This window comes from Crotalus tigris, unplaced genomic scaffold, assembly GCF_016545835.1.
Source record: "Crotalus tigris isolate CLP2741 ecotype Arizona unplaced genomic scaffold, ASM1654583v1 scf7180000018923.2277400, whole genome shotgun sequence".
Taxonomy (NCBI): Eukaryota; Metazoa; Chordata; class Lepidosauria; order Squamata; family Viperidae; genus Crotalus; species Crotalus tigris.
In genome coordinates, this window is record NW_024097276.1 from 597,469 (window position 1) to 616,272 (window position 18,804).

Genomic DNA, 18,804 nt, shown 5'->3' on the forward strand with positions numbered 1-18,804 from the left:
GAAGATTATATTTAAGTGGTCTATCCCAAAAGTGAACAGCAGTGCCACTTCTATCTGTAATTTACGCAATGCAACTGGAAGAAATGTGTTTTATTGCCCAGACCCTTAAATATGTATTGGAGAAGATATTTCTTACTTGCTGGAATGTAAGCATTGACAACTGTAATTAAATATAAAAAGTGGTTGAAACCAGTGTAGGATTTGACTAAAGCATACAATTACAGTTTAGTCTAGTAATTAAGTCACAAAGCTAGAAAGCAGGAGTGAGTTCAAGTTCTGCCTTAGCCATGAAAGGCAGATAGGTGATCTTGGGCCAATCACTCTTTTTCAGCCCAACTCACCTCACAGAGTTCTGTTGTGGGGAAAATAGGAGGAGGAATGTGTGTTGGGTAGGTTTGCTGCCTTGGATTATTTGTAAAAATAATAGAGGTAGATATAAATAAATTAAAAAATAACATGATAAAATATACAACATTCACAAGATTATTTTTATCTTTTTTTTCTTTCCAGAGACACTTTTTTCGCAATTTAGGATCCATTTTAGCATATGCTTTTTTAGGAACAGCTGTCTCTTGTATTGTAATAGGGTAAGTAAGATTCATTTTCCATTATGTGCTGTTGTGTCAAACTGATACATTGGGGTAAAGAAAACCTGTTTGAGGAATTCTGTATTTCAGTTATACTTTTTAAAAATTTCAATCTGCAAACATATAAGTAGTCTTCATATAGCTACTATATTGGTATCAACAATTCTATTACTAGACGCTGTGGTCAGTCAGCAGAAAGTTACATGATCATTTCCTATTCAGTCATTAAATGAAACACTGAAACAAGACACATGACTATCACTTGCAATTTTGGTTGTGCATTTTCTATTAACTCTGCTTGTTGGAAGCTGGTTATAAAGACACAAGTAGCCATCATGTGATTGTGAAACACCACAATAGATGCAAGGATTTGTGTTTGTAAATCACCTCTAGACAAGATGGGAGGCACACAAATCTAATAAGTAAATAAAATATATATATTCATTTCAATACATCAATCACAGTACAGGCGAGTTTTTACACCATTGTAACTTTAAAAAGTCATTAAATGAGATTGTTAGTAAGCAAGAACTACCTATATACTGTATACTCTCCCTGTGGTGTTGTTTTTTTACTAAAACCCTCTGGTTTACTTGAATAATGTTATGTAAGGATGAATAGTGTTATGTATTCGTCGAGATATACTTCTTTAAAAGCATTGTGGTTTGAATATTGGATAAAACAATTATTTTTATACATAAGCAACAATTTCTAGCTAGATTGTATTTGAGAATTTGAATTTTCTTAAGTTCAGTTTAGTCCTTATTCAGTCTAATCCTCCCTTCTCTAGTTTCCTCCTTTGTAGTTTACTGTAATTTCCTCCAACTGTAGTCAACTGATACCTCAGTATTCTGTTGAGATTGTACCAAGAGATCCAGGTTAATGTATGGCAACAAAAAACCTGGTGTCTGGTAACACCTTTTCTAGTCAACGCATTTTATTAAAAGGCATTTTGAAGCCAGGAGCTCAGTTTATCAGATGCATAGAGTAACCAGATTGATGTAGAAATTAAAGTGGGGTAAGATGGGGTAGGGAAAGCGGAAGGGAAGATAGGTTGATTCTATAGGTAAGGTTACATGTAAGACAGATACTAAGTAACTTACCAATTAACAATTGCAATGTATTAAAAACTCATTGTGTTTGTTGAGACCATCTGAAAGGTCTCAAGGAAATCACCAGGCAATCTCAAAAGATCTCAACAAAGACAAAGCAACCTGTCTGGCTTTTTAAGAATTAATAGATAACTTTTTAAAATAACTGTTTATCTCATTAATACTATTTGCCACCTGTAACTAAAACCAGAAAAGTTGTTCCCATACATTAAATATGGACCAAAAATATATGCCACAGCCAGAGACAGTAATAAATTAATTTCCTTTTGATTTATTCATTTCATTTTAATAAAACTGATGCTCAGAGGAACCTACTGTAGCTGTCAAAAGATGGAGGCTATCCTTTGGTCCCCAAAATATTTCTCCTCATTCAGATTGTATGCATGAAAATTGGGTTCCAGCATGAGTAAGCAAGATTGTATCTATGATTTTAGTGGGACCACAAATGAATAGGAGAATAATATATGTTTTTCAAGGATTTCTAGGATAGTTGGTCTTTTGAAAAAAAAACCATAGTAATGATGGTGGTGGTTGCTGATGCTACTTTAGCTGTTTTCATTGGTTTGGCCTATTTTAGAGTTTCTGAACAGCTTTAAAGATACGGCTCTGTTAATGTGCTGAGAATCTGGTTATGAGAAGGAAGGAAGGAATGTTACATATTTTTGCCATTTTATACTTATAGAGTGATAAAGGAAGAACATTTCCTGGTGCATCTCAAACTTTAGAATAATAGGAAATCATACTACCCTATTGACAATAGTGTCACTGAAATTTGCTAGAGGCTTTAAAAGGCAGATTCAATGATCATATGTATTTTTATTTATTTCATAACTTAAATTATATTAAATCAACTATTATAACTCTTTATTTTATATAGTTTAAAGTATTAGCAAAGAATGAGAGGATATATCCAGGGAAAATAATATGGGATAGTTTGTATGAGATGGGAAAGCACAGAAGACTTACAGAAGTTTTGAAGAATAGCTATCTGGGGTAACATATTCCTATAATATTTTCAAATGGTAAAATGAGAGAGGATATATTTTGGCACTGTAAAGTTGAAGGATTTCTCACCTTTTTAAAGAAGAAAAATGAACTTGTTTTCATAGCTATTAGCAGCCATATGTTTATCACCCACAGTACCCTTTGTGTGTGATGTTATGTGATAGGATGCCATCTGTTTCAAAAAAATTATTATAACAGCAAAGAGAGACATCTCTGCACAAATACTGTAGAATAATGGAAGGAAGGAAGAATTCCCTTCATTCACTGATATTTTGCCCCAGAGAGTGAAACTGAAAAAAAAGATATAATTTTACATATGAACCTATTTTCTCCAACTGCTTCCAGCCATTTCATATGTCAGTAAATACTGAAAAAATGTATTGTTGTTCATTTAACAACAAATGGCTTCAGTTTTCAATACTTACTCGTACTTGAAATTCTTAAAAAATTTCCAGTTCTTGAAACTGTCCCTTTAGTTTTCATTTTTGTAACTGTTGGTTACTTCTGATTGGCCAGATCCTGGTGATTTTCAGCTCCAGGTTTCAATTGGCTAGAGTCTGGAAATCTTGAAAAATTGTATAATTTGGGCAAAATAGCAAGTGAGAGAGATTAAAAAGAAAAAATATATAAAGATGGAAAAAGTTTATCCTCTTCTCCCAAACCTTCATCCCAATTAATGGGCTCAGTATTGCTATTTGAAAACTTGTGGGGGGAGGGATAAGAATATACATTATGTGTTTCATAGGACAGTAACTTTGGCCCTAAGTAAGTCTGAACTGAAATGTATTATTGAAATTCTAAATGAACATTTGTAGCTGATAATCAGACATAGCTCTATAGAAAAGTATATATGTAGTTCAGGGTTGAATTGTGGAGTCCTTGGTGTTCTTTGAGCTTGATTGTTTGCTTGCACAGTTTCATTACCTGACTAGGTACCATAATCACTGCAGGTAAGTATGGGGTTTGCTCCCTGTTTATATACAGTAGCTTATCCTGCCAGTATTGGTGGGGGTTTGGTTTTCTCATTGGTAGTTCTTTGATTAGGTTATTGTTTTCTGCTTGCTTGTTTGACTGGTGATAATTCCTGCTTATCTAGATGTTGGCTGTTGGAGAGGATGTGTTCTGGTCTTTGTGTTTCCGTCTTAGCTTTTTTTATTGTCTCTTTTGAATGCTGTGTAAATATGGGTTGTTTCTCTGTTTATTGATAGCTGATTTATCTGAATGCCAGGCTTCCAAGAATTGTCTTGGGTTTTTGGATTTAGCTTGGTCTAGGATGGTTATGATTCCCCAATTGAAACTATGGTTGAGTCTTTCTATGTGTTGTGAGTTTTCATTGTCTTTGAACTGCTAGTTGGTGTTCATGGGTGCACTTGGCAGGTCTTCTGCTTGTTCCTACATAGTGGCTGTTATAGTCCTTACAGTAATGGCCAAAATTGTGGAAACCTTTTGGGAAATGTGTATTTTTGAGGTTTGATGGCTAATAACACCACTTTTTTGGGGGGAGTAATACCATAAAATTACATATCAATGGAAAGATAATTTAATCAAGAATTTAATTCAACAAAGTTTGTTCAACTATCTGTACTGTGTTCTATGAAAAGTTACAGTCAAATAACCAGAAAAAGGAAGCACAACTTGCTTAGGTTGATATCAGGTAGCTTTCCTTCATCTGATTGTAGCCAATGACCATGAGTGTTTAGAGAGCCAATCAGGTGTCATCTTGTTTTGGCAATGAGCCAATCAGATCACAGTAGGATTCAGTTATTGATGTCATGTATTGAAGATGAAATTTGTGTTATGTGATCGCTATCAAGTTGATTGGGTTTTTTGTGTTCTTTCATTTAGTGACCTTGTAAAATGTAATAAAATTAAAGTAATAGTGCAAAGAGTTGACTGGTTTCCCAGAGAGTGATGTAAAATAGTATTATTGAGTGAACAAGGCTACAGTTATAAAGAAATTAGAAGAAAAATTGGTGGAAACTTAACCAAAGGTGGTATTTCTACTGTACACTTTTCCCAAAAGGTTTCCACAATTTTGGCCATTATTGTATATCAAGGTTCTGATAGACAGAGACAAATAAAGCAGAACTCTGAGGCTTGGAAATTCCTCGAAGAACATGTTTATTAGTTACAAAGTATCAGCATATCAAAAGTGAAACCAAGTCTGAAGACACACATAACAATTCCCCAATACAAAGTTAAGAAATCCCACCTCTAAAGCAATGCAAGCAACTACGTTCCCCAATATATCTTCTTGGAGGGCTTTTCACAAAACGCCCAGCCTGCCTCGGGAGCAGCCAATGACCTTGGTTCTCATGGGACAAAATAATATTTTGACTAGCCAAGCCTGGCAATCCTCCCTGCCCCCTTTCTATGTGTCAACCAAAAATGAATAGGGAAAATGGCTAAAGCCACATTCATTTTTAAAACAGATACCTTACACCAGGCATGTCAAACTGCCGGCTGCAGGCCGGATGCATCACACCAAAACTGCACCCAGCCCATTGCCAGCAATGGGGAAAAGTCATGATACATAACACGATGTCACGTGACATCGCGAGTTTGACATGCCTGCCTTACACTATATGTTGTACATGACTCCTGGTTTTTTTTTTTTTTTTTTCTTGGACTATGGGGTCTTTTGGTTTACATGAGATAATTTTTCAGGGATTTAGGTTAGGTTATGTGTCCATAGGGTTGTAATAGTCTTGGTTATTTCTGAGATATTTTTGACATATGATAGTGTTATCTTTTTCAAAGATTGTATTATGATAGTTGTTCTATAGTGGGATGTTAAATTGGTAATTGGTTAGTATGGATTGTTTTTCTATATTTTCTGTCATTTCTTCAGCTAATGAGATAATTAAGGAAGGGGAGCGTATTGTTTTCTCCTTCCCTTGTGAATTTTATTTCTTTGAATAAATTGTTGATAGTTTAATGTGCCTTCTTTATTTTTTCTTTTGTATTACAAATGAAGATGTCCTCTACATACTGGATCCATGCTTTTGCTTGAATGTGTTGGAGTACTATAGTTTCTAGACACTGCATTACAGACTCAGCTATGAATTCTAAAGTGGTGAACCGTGGATGTACCTTTGATTTGTTGGTATATTTTTTCATCCCATTGAAAATAGGCAAGAGGGAGAGATTGATAAGGTTCATGATTGTGGGTATTTTGATCTTAATGAGTTCATTTAGGTCTGATTTGTCATGTAGTACTGCTGCCATAGATTCTTTCACTAGTTCTTGGTTGATGGCTATAAAACATTTTGTGACATTAAACTAATTAGCATTGTCTGTGTTATAACTGAGACCTTTCTGGGGAATATTTCTGTGGATAGTGAGCAGCTGGACATGTTGACTACTCATTTGGAATCAGAATAGAGCTGGAAGGGACCTGGAGGTCTCAAGCAGGAACCTCCATACAATTTGAGATGAATGGCTATCCAGTCTCTTCTTAAATACATCCAGTGAATATATACATCCACCTACAACAGGGGTTCTCAACCTTGGCAACTTTAAGACTTGTGGACTTCAACTCCCAGAATTCCTCAGCCAGCTGGCTGAGGAATTCTGGGAGTTGAAGTCCACAAGTCTTAAAGTTGCCAAGGTTGAGAACCCCTGACCTACAACTTCTGAAGGCAAGCTGTTCCACTGGTTATTCTCACTGTTAGGAAGTTTCTTCTTAATTCCAGGTTGCTTCTCTCTGTGATTAGTTTCCATCCATTATTTCTTGTCTTGCCTTCTGGTACTTTGGAAAATGTTGACCCCCCCCCCCTTCTTGGGCTCCAGGTACTTCTTGTTCTGAGGTTTAGCTTGAGCTGTTTGGTTTGGAATTTATTTTCTTTTTTTCAGTTTGTTTTACAGATATTCTCAGTAGTGGTTATCAACATTTTTGTGTGTTCTGGGATCATGATTTGTTTCAGTTTTTCTTTGATGTTATCTATGGTATGCTAGTATTTGTTTAGCCTAAGGTGAGCATCCATTATTATTACCCATGTCATTTTTGAGCCACTTTTGTTGAGCTATTTTCCATCCAGCTGTCTAGTATATTGGAGGTTTGTATCTGATACTGGTGGGCAGCCAACTAAGTAACGTCATCAGTGCTGTTGAGCATCATAATGGCTCTATGGTAACAAGTTTTCTTTATGGTATCTTTAATTTCTTCTATAAAAGATTCCCACAGAATTGAATTCTGAAGTCCTTACTCCTGGTTCTTTTATTAGTTCAAAATTTCTCTCTAGAACAGGAATATAATAGAAGTCCATTGTGGGAATAAAATGGTGCAATTTGCAAATGCTTTTGAGCCACAGATGGGAAGCACTGAATAAAATTTATTTCAAAAATAGCACAAAAGAGCATATAAATGGGAAATGCATAAGGAGCGTGAATTTTATGAAGAGTGAATTTATTTGTTAAAGTATATACTTTATTAGCATATATGAAAACCTGAAATGCATTAGGCTGGCTTAATTGGAAATGAATGAGAAAGAAATATGTAAATATAAATTTGGGATAGTTCCATACAAAGCTATATAATTTAGGACAGATGTGAATGAATACATATTTTCCAGCTTTTTTTTTAAAGAAAACTTTGGAAGAACAGAATGATGGGCCAGTTTAAACTGATTTATAAATTCCTTACCTCCAGGAAAATCTTTTAAAGCCAGTATTAAAGGTTCCTCATTGGATTTAATTGCCTTTCAACTACAGAAGTTTATAATAACTGCTTTATTTGCAAATATATAAGCAGAGAATATATTGAAAAAAATTGTATCTTATAGTTAATCCTTTAATAAGCACCAAAAGTAATACAACTTTCAATCCAGATAAATCAGCATTGACATATACCTCTACACTACAAATTGTTTTTCTGCTATGTCTCTGTCATAAACTCTGTTACTGTCACATTACCAAGGCAAGGAGAAGAAGTTTCCATATAAGTAACGAAATTCCCTAAGTTTCCCCAAATACCTGTTTACTGTAATATATATTTGTCAAGTTAAACTAGCTTTCCCAGTTTAACTTACTTTCTCTCCAAAAATATTCATAGATCTGGCTTCTTACACTATCACGTGATTTTTCTGTGTTTTTTAAAATATATGTTGAACAGAGGTATATATCTAACTATCTGAGATATGTTTGTTGTTTCATGATATCCAAGGTATGGTTTTAGGTTACCATATCAATTATTTGTTTGATATATCATTTTTTTATTATTATATTATTGTGCATTTTTATGTTATTACTTGGGATCTACAGTATGAGATACCTGAAGTGGCAAAAAAAAAGTGTTGGTAACAAACCAGCCCTATAGAATTATTATCCAGTACAAGTAGTCCTTGACTTCTGACCACAACTGAGCCCAAAATTTCTGTTCTTAAGTGAAACATTTGTTAAGTGACTTTTGTCCCATTTTATAACCTTTCTTGCCACAGTTGTTAAGTGAATCGCTGCAGTTGATAACTTAGTAATCTGGTTGTTAAGCGAATCTGGCTTCCCCATTGACTTTGCTTGTCAAAAGGTTGCAAAAGGTGATCACATGACCTTGGGACACAGCAACCATCGTAAGTATGAACCAGTTGTCCAGCATCTGAATTTTGATCACATGCTACAAAGGTTGTAACTATGAAAAATGGTCATAAGTCACTCTTTTCAGTGCCGTTGTAACTTTGAACGGTCACTAAATAAACTGTTGTAAGTCGAGGACTACCTGTATTTTTGGAGAGAAAAAAAGTTAAACTGGGAGACCAGCAGTTCATTGTTCACCAGTGTTTTAAAAGTTTTCCTCTTTTACTTTGAAGTTTTTTACTTCAAAAAAACCTTTCAAGCTAAAATGCAATTTCAGTTGGATTCTTGCTTCCATTCATCTTTGAAAATTCAGTCCATGTATAATACATTCAGAATTCTGTAAGACTTCTTAGTATGCACCACTGCTAAGCAATCAGGATACGAGTTGTTTTGCAACTGTTAGCAATTTACAGACATGTAAAAGAGACATGCATATTGGCCCAAGTTCTCTTCTCTTTCTCTCTCTGCCTTGGCCCAAGCATATAAAATTGTGAAGTCTGAGAACTGTGGTTTTAAGCAATGTGTATTATATAAAGCCTATCCATTGTGTAATAAACTGGAAACCTCCCCTCTGTTGCTTTGTGCAAATGCTTTATTTTAGCTTAAAACTCTTTTTAAAAAACTGTCTGTGATTTATTTTCTTTTTTTATTTCTTGTTGTCTTTGGAAATTCTCTTGCTTTTTTATCTTTGTCAAAATCTTTTTCTGCTTCAGTGTAGATCCAACTCGCATACTAAATTCAAATTAAGGGAACACTTTCATGTATACTGTCTCACAGTTGGACAGTCTTGTATAGCCAACTCACTCTTACAGAAAATGCAAAGCTAGAAGACGTGCAACAGATGGCTGTTCAATTATCGATTCTTTGTATTGATGACTATCGAACTATTTTTATATCCAAAGCCCAAAAGAGTTATTGGCTTGTTAATTCAATTTAATGCAATATATTTTGTTCTACTTGCCATGCTGTGAGACTCCCCACCATAATTGCTAAACCATTATTTATGGTTACCATTAATGTGAATTCAGAAAACTATGGTTTATTAAATATATCATGATTTAACACATCTCCAGAAATAAAAAGTTGTTTGAGCAATGAGATTGCAGTTATACATAAAAAGTTTTCTCATTTATTTATTTACATACAGAGATTTATTGAATACTCCAAAGAGTAACTTTGAATATTGCATACTTCCCAAGTACATAACTTTGGATTAGGAAAACAAGTTATAATCAAATTTAAAAGCAATGCAATTTATGTCATCGCATAAATAAAACTGGAAATCAAATTCAGTACAATAGAAAGCCAATTGATTATTTGGAAAGAATAGTCACAGTTCACAGTTTGAGCATTAAAAAAAGTTTCATTTTTCTATAATTATTCTTTAAATACTTTAAATACCCTTGAAATAGGCCTGTGTACACTTATTTGGCAAATCTCACTAAGAAATTTTAAATGGAATTTAATGGAATTTAAAGATAGAGACAGTGATGAGTGTTGGGAGATGTTATAAGACTGAGGATAAAGCCCAATGAGAGTTCTTAAGATTTAGATCCTTATTTTGAGTACTTGTCTAAAGGAGAGAAAAAATGGATTCACTTACCAAGAGGTGAGTGATGGGCTTCATTTCATCAAGGTGTTTAAGTGGAAACTAAACAATGTGATGCTTTAATTCTGATTTTTACATTGATTGGGTTCAGATTGGATGAACTGCCAATTCTATGGTTCTATGACATCTAATAGTTTTTAACTAAGAAAAGAGAAGTCAATAGAATAGAATAGAATAGAATAGAATAGAATAGAATAGAATAGAATAGAATAGAATAGAATAGAATAGAGCTGGAAGGGACCTTGGAGGTCTTCCTTGCCATCTTCTCTCTTTAGTGGACCTACAGTTTCCTTGATTTTTTTCTTGTTGTTAATATGTTGGAATAAACTTTTTTATTGTCCTTGATTTCTATTGCAAGTCTTTGTTCATTCTGAGCCTTTGCTATCCTGACTTCATCTTTGCATGTTCTGGCTGTCTGATGATAATAAGCTTTTGTTGTGTGCCCCTCTTTCCATTTTTTGTCTTTGTCCTTTGTCCTTTAAAATTTAAAATTATATGTTTGCAATAATCCTTTATGACCTATACAGATATAGAGAATTATTCCAGGTTTGTACTATGTAGTAATGCCCTTTTAATTAACTACAGTTTGGAAGTATTTTGGTTCACATCCAGCCCTGTTTAGTGAAAACAAAGTTGACATAAGCAAGGAGAACAACTAGTATCTTGCAAAACAATTAGGATAAAATTAACTGCTTGTTAATGGGAAATCTCTCATTTATATAAAGAATGGGCTGAAGATAGGATGAGAAAATGCTTAAACTTAAAGTTTAAAACTGTAGCTAGAAACTTTGTTTTTTTCATTTCGCTTCTACTTTTTGAGGTAAATAATCTCACTCCTGTATTTTCTCCAAACTTTTGTAACAGACAGAATCAACAATGATAATATTACACATGCACAGAGAATGATGACTTTAGAACATTGTTTCTAGATAACCATCTGTCTGTTTATATCTTACATCAAGGTACATTTGAAGTCTAAAGTCATAAGTGGCTCCTAGCAGCTTTGGATGCAGTCTCCAGAATCACTCCAAAAGATTACATTTTACATAATGATAGGAACTAATTAATAAATAAACAAAAGGTTGAATTATATTAACCATAAGTGCAATTAAATTAAATCATCTTTTTTTATCCTAGCTCCACTTATTTACATATTTATTATTTTATTTATTACTTTCATGTCCACTTTTTTTCTCCTCCAGTGGCTCAGAATGATATACTTACCATTTCTTTCCTTCGTTTATATCCCACATTGAGGTAATTTGGGCTAAGAACGAACAATTAGCTCCCTGTCACCCAGCGAGTTGAAAATAGATCTCTCTGGATCTACTTTAATATCATAGTCAACACATCACATTGGCTTTTGTTCTTACCTCATACCAGATGTTGCTCTGAGTCAAGAACAATTATACCTTTCTAAACTATATTCTGCCAATGTGGAATTAGAGATTTAATGCAAAGAATTAAAGGTTTAAAAATGCATAATGTGAACATGCAAGCAGGTTTTGAAAACAGATGTATCATATAAATATTGTATGTGTATCAAAAAGGGAAGGACTTGCCAGCAATTCTCTGATGGATGAATGACTCTTGATAAATTTGGCTGGGTTGCCAGACTATCTGTTTTAGATCAATTTCAGAGAATCTGCTGCTGATCCTTCAGTCAGCACTTTTTAATGATAGCCCCTGAATGCCCTTTCAGTGAATATTTAGTAGACTTTCGTTTAGTACAAGGAAAGGATGCCAACAATAACAGTAAATTAAAATCCTCAGGCTTTATTTCAGAGTCTTATGCTTATGAAGGAAGGGATCCAATTTTAGCCTTCAACAAATTTCATCTCAGGAAATGGTCCTCACCAAGATACCCTCTTTTAAATAGGCCTATAATGTCTCATTAGTCTATTCATAAAGAAATGTAGTCAAGCAATGTCTTTTATTACCTGCTATGTGAATGCCACAAGGAAGCTTCACTTGATCAACCCCTTGAGTATCTGACATCAGTCTGCTTTTTCTTTCTCCTTCAAAGGTTAACTTAGTTTGCACAGGAGATGTAGCTAGAGATTTACTTCAGTGATAATACTGAGAGGACAGTTGCGTTTGCATGCATGTTGAGCTCAGCTAACCATAAAACTAGCACAGATATATAATATGGAGAGGTCAACATTTTTAGTGCTAGAGGAGACATGTCTTCTTTAACAAATCCACTAGATGGTGTTCATGCCAAAGGCAAACTGCAGTGCTTCAAGCACACCAAATATTTTCCTTTTACTAAATGATAGATGGATTAGTGGCAGCAGCACTGGCTGAATTCACTCAGAGTAAAAAAAAAATAGAAATCTGATCACAGAAGTTCTATATTTGGAAAATCAGTGATAAACTATTGTTTGGAAACATGTGGAACCGGCTAAAATGGCTAAAATGATGGTTTTAACTGCTGTAGCTTTTGAACAATATGATTGCTTTGTTTAAAAGCAACAGCAGCTCCGAAGAAGGATATAGGCAGGAAACATTCCTTGGCTCACCATCCTGTGGGGTATTGTTACTCCATTTCAGTGAGGGTTGAAGTTCCATTCTTTGACTTATTTCAATCTCAATCTTGCTTCCCTGCAATACTTTATTTTCTCTTCATTCTCACCCTTGCCACTGTTTTCACTGGCAGTTTTTTAAAAAATGTAATCCCATTGTAATGTGTTGTTAATCCTTTTGTAATGCAGTAGTGTTTCTCATAGTTATGTGGTGCTTTTAGTTCATTTCATAACATCCAAACAGAGATTTGATATTAAATTTGTTATCTGATTATCAATAACTTGTATCCAGCTATAATACAGTCACATAAATTACAGCTTGGTAATTGAATGGCTCATAATATCTAAAATGATAAGCCTTATTTTCACACCATCTGTGGATGATTATTCAAAAACTCACTAATTCACACATCAAAATTTAGTCTTCCCTTTCTAAATGAATTTTTTCTAGATTGTTTCCATTAATCTGTTTGGAGCAAATGCCACAAGAAATTCTATCTTTTCATTTGTCAGTGTTGATCTTAATTTTTCTGAACAGATATTGGAAAAGCAGACGATCTTTCAAATATGACAAACTGGGTTAGTTATGAAAAATGCCTAGAGGCAGGTTAAGTTACTTTGAAGCAAGAAGTTCTCTTTTTTTAATGTTGCTATGTTGTGCTTCAGGGAAGAAAAAGAGAAGGCAACAGAAAATAGAACACCAAAGCACTATATAAAAATTTCTGTATGCTCTGAAGTTTCTTTCATCTATAAATTCATTTTTGAGATGTTGTTTAGGAGGCTTATGGCAGTATTTCTTTCCATCAAATATAAATACTGTATGAAGATCCCTTTGTATTAATAATATTTGAGTGATGTTTTATTATCTTTCAGAGACATTAATTTCAATATTACAAATCCTTTCTTTAGAGTTAGACAGACATTCTTCTGATATTTGCTGTAGGTATTTCAGATCAGGCTTTAGATGAGATCTTTGCTATCGATTTAGTTCCTGTTAACTGAGATTTTAGCCAGACTTCCACAGTCTTGTTTATAAAAGGGGAAAGGGGCCCGAAAAGATCAAAGCTCTGCATGGACAGAACAGCTTTTTAACCCACCCTTTGGATAAAGTCTTTTCAAACACCATTTCTAACACTACAGGCTTTATTTACCTAGTAATGAAGATAAAATGGGCTCTTAAGAGAGCTAACTGGATGCTGACAGTATGAATAGATACTGGTATTAGAATTCAGCACAATCGGTTTCCAAGCTTTCCAAGGTTCAACAGCCAAATTCAGAAGCTATATACTACAACTATTTCTGAGTGTTGAATGAAAAATTATCAGGTCCAGTTCCAAGCTGGGAGTAAATAAAATGGAGGCTAAGACACTGGAAATAAAAATAGAGGCTGGCTGTTTGGAAAGAAGAGTCCAGTTTATTGATGAACAGAACCACCAGCAGCATGTGGTTGTGGGAGAGCTGACCAAATGGAGTTGAGAGTGGGTGGATCTTTATAGGGCTTTGAAGTAGAAATGTTTCTGGGTTGTGCAATGAAGTGGGCTTTTGTGTCTTTTGCTAGTCTGAAGAGGGTGTACGATGCTCTTTAGATTTTAGGTGGGGGAATGTACATTCTTAATCCCATCAGTTGTGGAGGCTGAAGGGGTTTTGCTTATGAATGGTGTGCCCCAAATCTGCATTTTTAAAGAGCTGAGCTCCTGAGTTTCTGCTTGGGGCAGGGAGACCGGTTTCTGCCTTTTAAGATTTTTTCTCCATTTTCCTTTGGGGAAATATAATATCTACCTTTTTTAATATCTCCCCAAATATTTTCTTTTCTAGGAGGGTGGGTGGGTGCTGACTTTCTATATAAGAAATCTATTGATTTTCTTGAATTTGGACATAACCCTCCCATTATGATTTGTTTGCTTGTTAGGCAGGGGGCTCATCTTGTTCCTGTGGATCACATCTCATAATGCCTTTGCAATATGAAATGTTCATATTATTTCACCCCATGTAAAAACTGTGTTGAACTTTCAGGAGGTCATCTATAGCAAGCTAGCTATTTTTCCCATCAGATTCCTTTTACAGGTTTGATTAGCAAATGCTTCAACCTGGGATTTGAGTCTTATAAACTTAATTTAAATATACCAAAAATATTTTTTATGATAGACAATTATTTATCATAATATGGATTTTTTTCTCACTTGGTATGCATGATTAGAAACTACCATCTATTATTGTTCTTTTGGCAGTTTAATTTTATGAAATAAATTTCATTACCAAAAGGCATATGAACCAGAAGAAAATACTTTTGCTTTATTAGTATTTGTACCTGATGTTCTAAAGTAAAATATTTCAAAGCAATGTATTAAATTACATATTGCATATTAATGATATGTATTAAATTACATAACACTAATATATAACTATAATAGAACAGTATACTAGGAAAGAAATGACAGACTGAAAATAGCTCTGAGAAAAGCAGAACCTATAACCACAGAGAAAGGCGACTAGAATTGTGTACTTCCTTTTCTAATCACTTTCAGAACCTGCTTGTTGATTAAGTAAGTAATAAATTTGAAATAAGATTTTAGAATTTATTATAGCAATCCTTCCCATGTGAAATGTTTTTGTTTTGAATTCTTTAAAAAAATAATAAAACAAGACTTTAAAGCTGGACATTAAAGAGAACCAGATAGAACTATAGACTATGCTTAAAAGAAAAGAACACTTAAATCCAGCAAAATACAAATACAAAATGAAGGAAAATATTTTAACACTGTATATATTGAAAGATATTTTGGAAAATGGACCCGGAAGTTAAATTTAAGATTCTAGAGATAAAGTGTGTTGAAAAGATATTTTGGAAATGGAACAAGTTTTAATCTGACAAGATCAAGACTAATTTGAAAGTAGATTTAAAAATGACAGACTACAAGAATGACATTGAAAAAGATGTTACACTGGATACGTAAAAGAAACTAAAAGACTAAAGAAAAGAAAGATTTAAAAATGGCTTGATAGTTAATATGAATCCCTAAAGGACATAAGTTCTTATAGGTAGCTCACTGTTACAAAAAACATTGTCCTGAAAAAAATGTGATAATAAGAATAATTATATTCTTAGCCAGAATCAAGATCTTATGAAGCTCTGAGCTAAAGTGGAGAACAGTGGGTAACTGAACACATACAACAATAGCATGAGGAAGAGAAGATCATGGCACCAGCCATCAGTGCTCCCACACTGGAGCTTAATGCTCTATTCAATGTTTCCAAGAGACTTTTTCAGAAGAGCACCAATATCCTTGGAAGGCAGGCCCTAAGGTTCAGTCAGTGAGTCAGTCAGTCATTTTAAACTTTGATCTTGACAGTGCCGAAAGCTTCATATGGCTTATTCAACTATAAGCAATATAAGCTATAGGCCAGAGAGGCAAGTGACTTTTATATTAAAGGTTTCCCAAGTTTATATCTCTTTCTACTTATCTTTAAAATATAAATATGCATCTGATTGCTATTGCAACTAAAGACTAAAAGAATATTGCCAAAGTCGCAGAATAAATTCTAGTCTAGGTCTTTTTTTATCATAATACGTTTAACAATTTTACAGAGTAAAATTAGGCAAAACTCATATATCCTGTAGAGTCTTAGTCCTATAATAAGATAAGATAGATAAGATAAGATAAGATAAGATAAGATAAGATAAGATAAGATAAGATAACCTTTATTGTCATTTTTACACTGTGGGCACAATGGCACACATCAAAAATGAAATTTAGTTGCCTGCTCTCAAAGTGAAACACATACATGACACACACCTAAACATACTATGAACAACATATGTATAGACCCACATCCCTACATATATGTAGCAAATAAATATTAAATATTCTCCATCTTGAATATATAACGGAATGAGGAAGCTTGAGAGTTCGCAAGGTTAATGCTGTATGGAATGAAACTCTGGCTGAATCTGGAGTTTCTGCTTTGGATACCACGAAGCCTCTTCCCAGAAGGTAACAAGGAAAACAGGTCGTGAAGAGGATGTGTAGTGTCCCAGATAATCTTACGGACCCTGCTCAAGCAGCGCTTCTGTGCTTTGTCCTGGATGGGAGGGAGGGAACTGCCAATGATCTTTTTGGCCATTCTCACCACTCTCTGCACCGCCTTCCTGTCTGAAGCAGTGATGCCTCCAAACCAGACTGTGATGCTGTATGACAGGATGCTCTTGATTGTCCCTCTGTAGAAAGTGCTCAGGACAGGGAAAGGAAGATGTGCTTTCCTCATGTGGCGCAGAAAATGCAGGCGCTGCTGTGCCCGCTTCACCAGTTTCTCACTGTTGAGCAACCAAGTCAGCCTACTTGTTAGCTGCAGACCCAGGAATTTGATGCTGTAATCATCTCCACAGATGAATCATTTATGCATAGAAAAGTGTGGCTGTGCCTGCCTTTTCTGAAATCAACAATGATCTCTTTGGTTTTTCTGGTATTTAAAACTAGGCTGTTTTCCTTACATCAGTTCACAACCCTTCAACCTTCTTGCGGTAAGCTTCCACCTTGTCATCCTGAATAAGGCCCACTACTGTTGTATCATCTGCGAACTTCACAATATGGTTGGTGGTAAACCTAGCACAACAGTCATGGGTCAACAGGGTGAACAGCAGCGGACTTAAGACACAGCCCTGAGGAGAACCTGTGCTCAAGAAAATGGTATTAGAGGTATTTGTTCCAACTCGCAAATATTGGGGCCTGTTGGTAAAAAAATCAAGAATCCAGTTGCACAAAGGAGTGTTTAAGTCTAAAAGGCCCAGTTTGTCTACTAGATGCAGGGGAATGATTGTGTTAAATGCCGAACTGAAGTCGACAAACAGCAAACGCACATAAGTATTTCTTTCCTCTAAGTGCTTCAGACTCAGATGGAGAATGGAAGAAATAGCATCCTCCATAGAGCAATTTGGTCAGTTAGGCATACTGAAGTGGGTCAAAAGCTGGTGGGAGGTTAGATACAATAGTGTCCTTTATCAGCTTCTCAAAGCATTTCATGATGGTGGATATCAATGCAACCGGACGGTAATCATTGAGGCCTGTAATTGTGGATTTTTTTGGCACTGGCAAGATGATGGCCATCTTAAAACATGATGGGACCACTGCCTGTTGCAATGAAAGGTTGAAAATATCTGTGAGAATACAAGCCAGCTCCCCTGCGCATTCCCTGAGGACACGTCCAGGGATGTTATCTGGGCCTGCTGCTTTCCAAATATTGTCTGCAGGGTTTTCCAGACAGAGGTGACATCAAAGCTTAGCACTTGCTCATCAGGATGGGGCACTACTTTCCTAACAGGAGTGCTATTTGATACAACCTGTCCTTAGTAAAAAGTTTATTCAAAGCATTCTTCATCTTTGGTTTCACTTGTTGCTGCATCCCATTAATGACCTAAACCTTTGAGAATGAATGTATTAATAAACAGTAATTAAAAAACACAAAGAGATGTGCATAACAATGATTTATTCTTTAATGATATTCTAGCTTTATTCTTCATTCCTATATCTGCATTTCTTTATTTTTATATCAAGAGATAAAATAACATTTAGAAGTGTGTATGTAATGAAAACAAAACATGGTGATGTCAGGCAGCCCAATTTAGTTCTTATAAATGGTTATCTCTGCAGCGCATTCAAGTGTGTTTGGTAGAGTCCACACAAATAATGGAATGTGGAAACAATAGTAGAAAATGTCAGTTCCTCTCTGACTTATTTTTAATCCTACCATAAGACTGTGGAAAAGCAATAATTGCTGCTATTCAGAGAATTGACTGATTTGCAATTCAACAGCTCTATGGTTTTAACAGCAGTGTTGTCTTTTGTCAGAAAAAAAATGACAGTGTTTTAACACCTATTTCTGCAAAAGCTGTTTCCAGATTAGCTACAGCATTGCTATGTATCTATCAACTGTGTAGCATTTTCAGTTTTAGTGAATGGATTGGGGCTAAATAAGGGGCAGGACTGATGGCCAAAAATCCGAATTTTAATAAAAAACATTTTTAATATAACAGGTAAAAGAATGTGAAATAATCTGAGACATTCCTAAACCTCAGGAGGTTTTAATGCTTTCCCCCAACTCTTGGAGATAAGATTATAGCAATTTTTATTTTAAAAAATGTGTCTTGTAACTGAAAAGAATACTATTATCTATTATACATTTGCATGTATCAGAATGTTATAGCTTAGTGTACTGTAATGAATCTAGCCTCAATGTCTTGGAAAGTAGTTTGGACTTAATGTGTAAATGCAATCAATTGTGGTTTATTCAAATCATGAGTTTGTGAAACAGTCAATATGGTTTAAATTCATTTAAATGCAAACTTTGACATAGTGATTTTTTGAGAGTCTGAATCTTCTAACTTGGAATATATCTTGATA

The 18,804-nt window shown here is 34.7% G+C and overlaps 1 protein-coding gene across 1 annotated transcript in view; it reads left to right on the forward strand.

Moving 5' to 3' along the window:
• SLC9A9 (solute carrier family 9 member A9) overlaps positions 1-18,804 on the forward strand; it is a 235,042-nt gene that overhangs the window by 19,064 nt on the left and 197,174 nt on the right. The window contains exon 4 of the mRNA XM_039357425.1: positions 511-587. Within this exon, the coding sequence (XP_039213359.1) occupies positions 511-587 (77 nt within the window). The remainder of the gene's footprint in view (positions 1-510; positions 588-18,804) is intronic.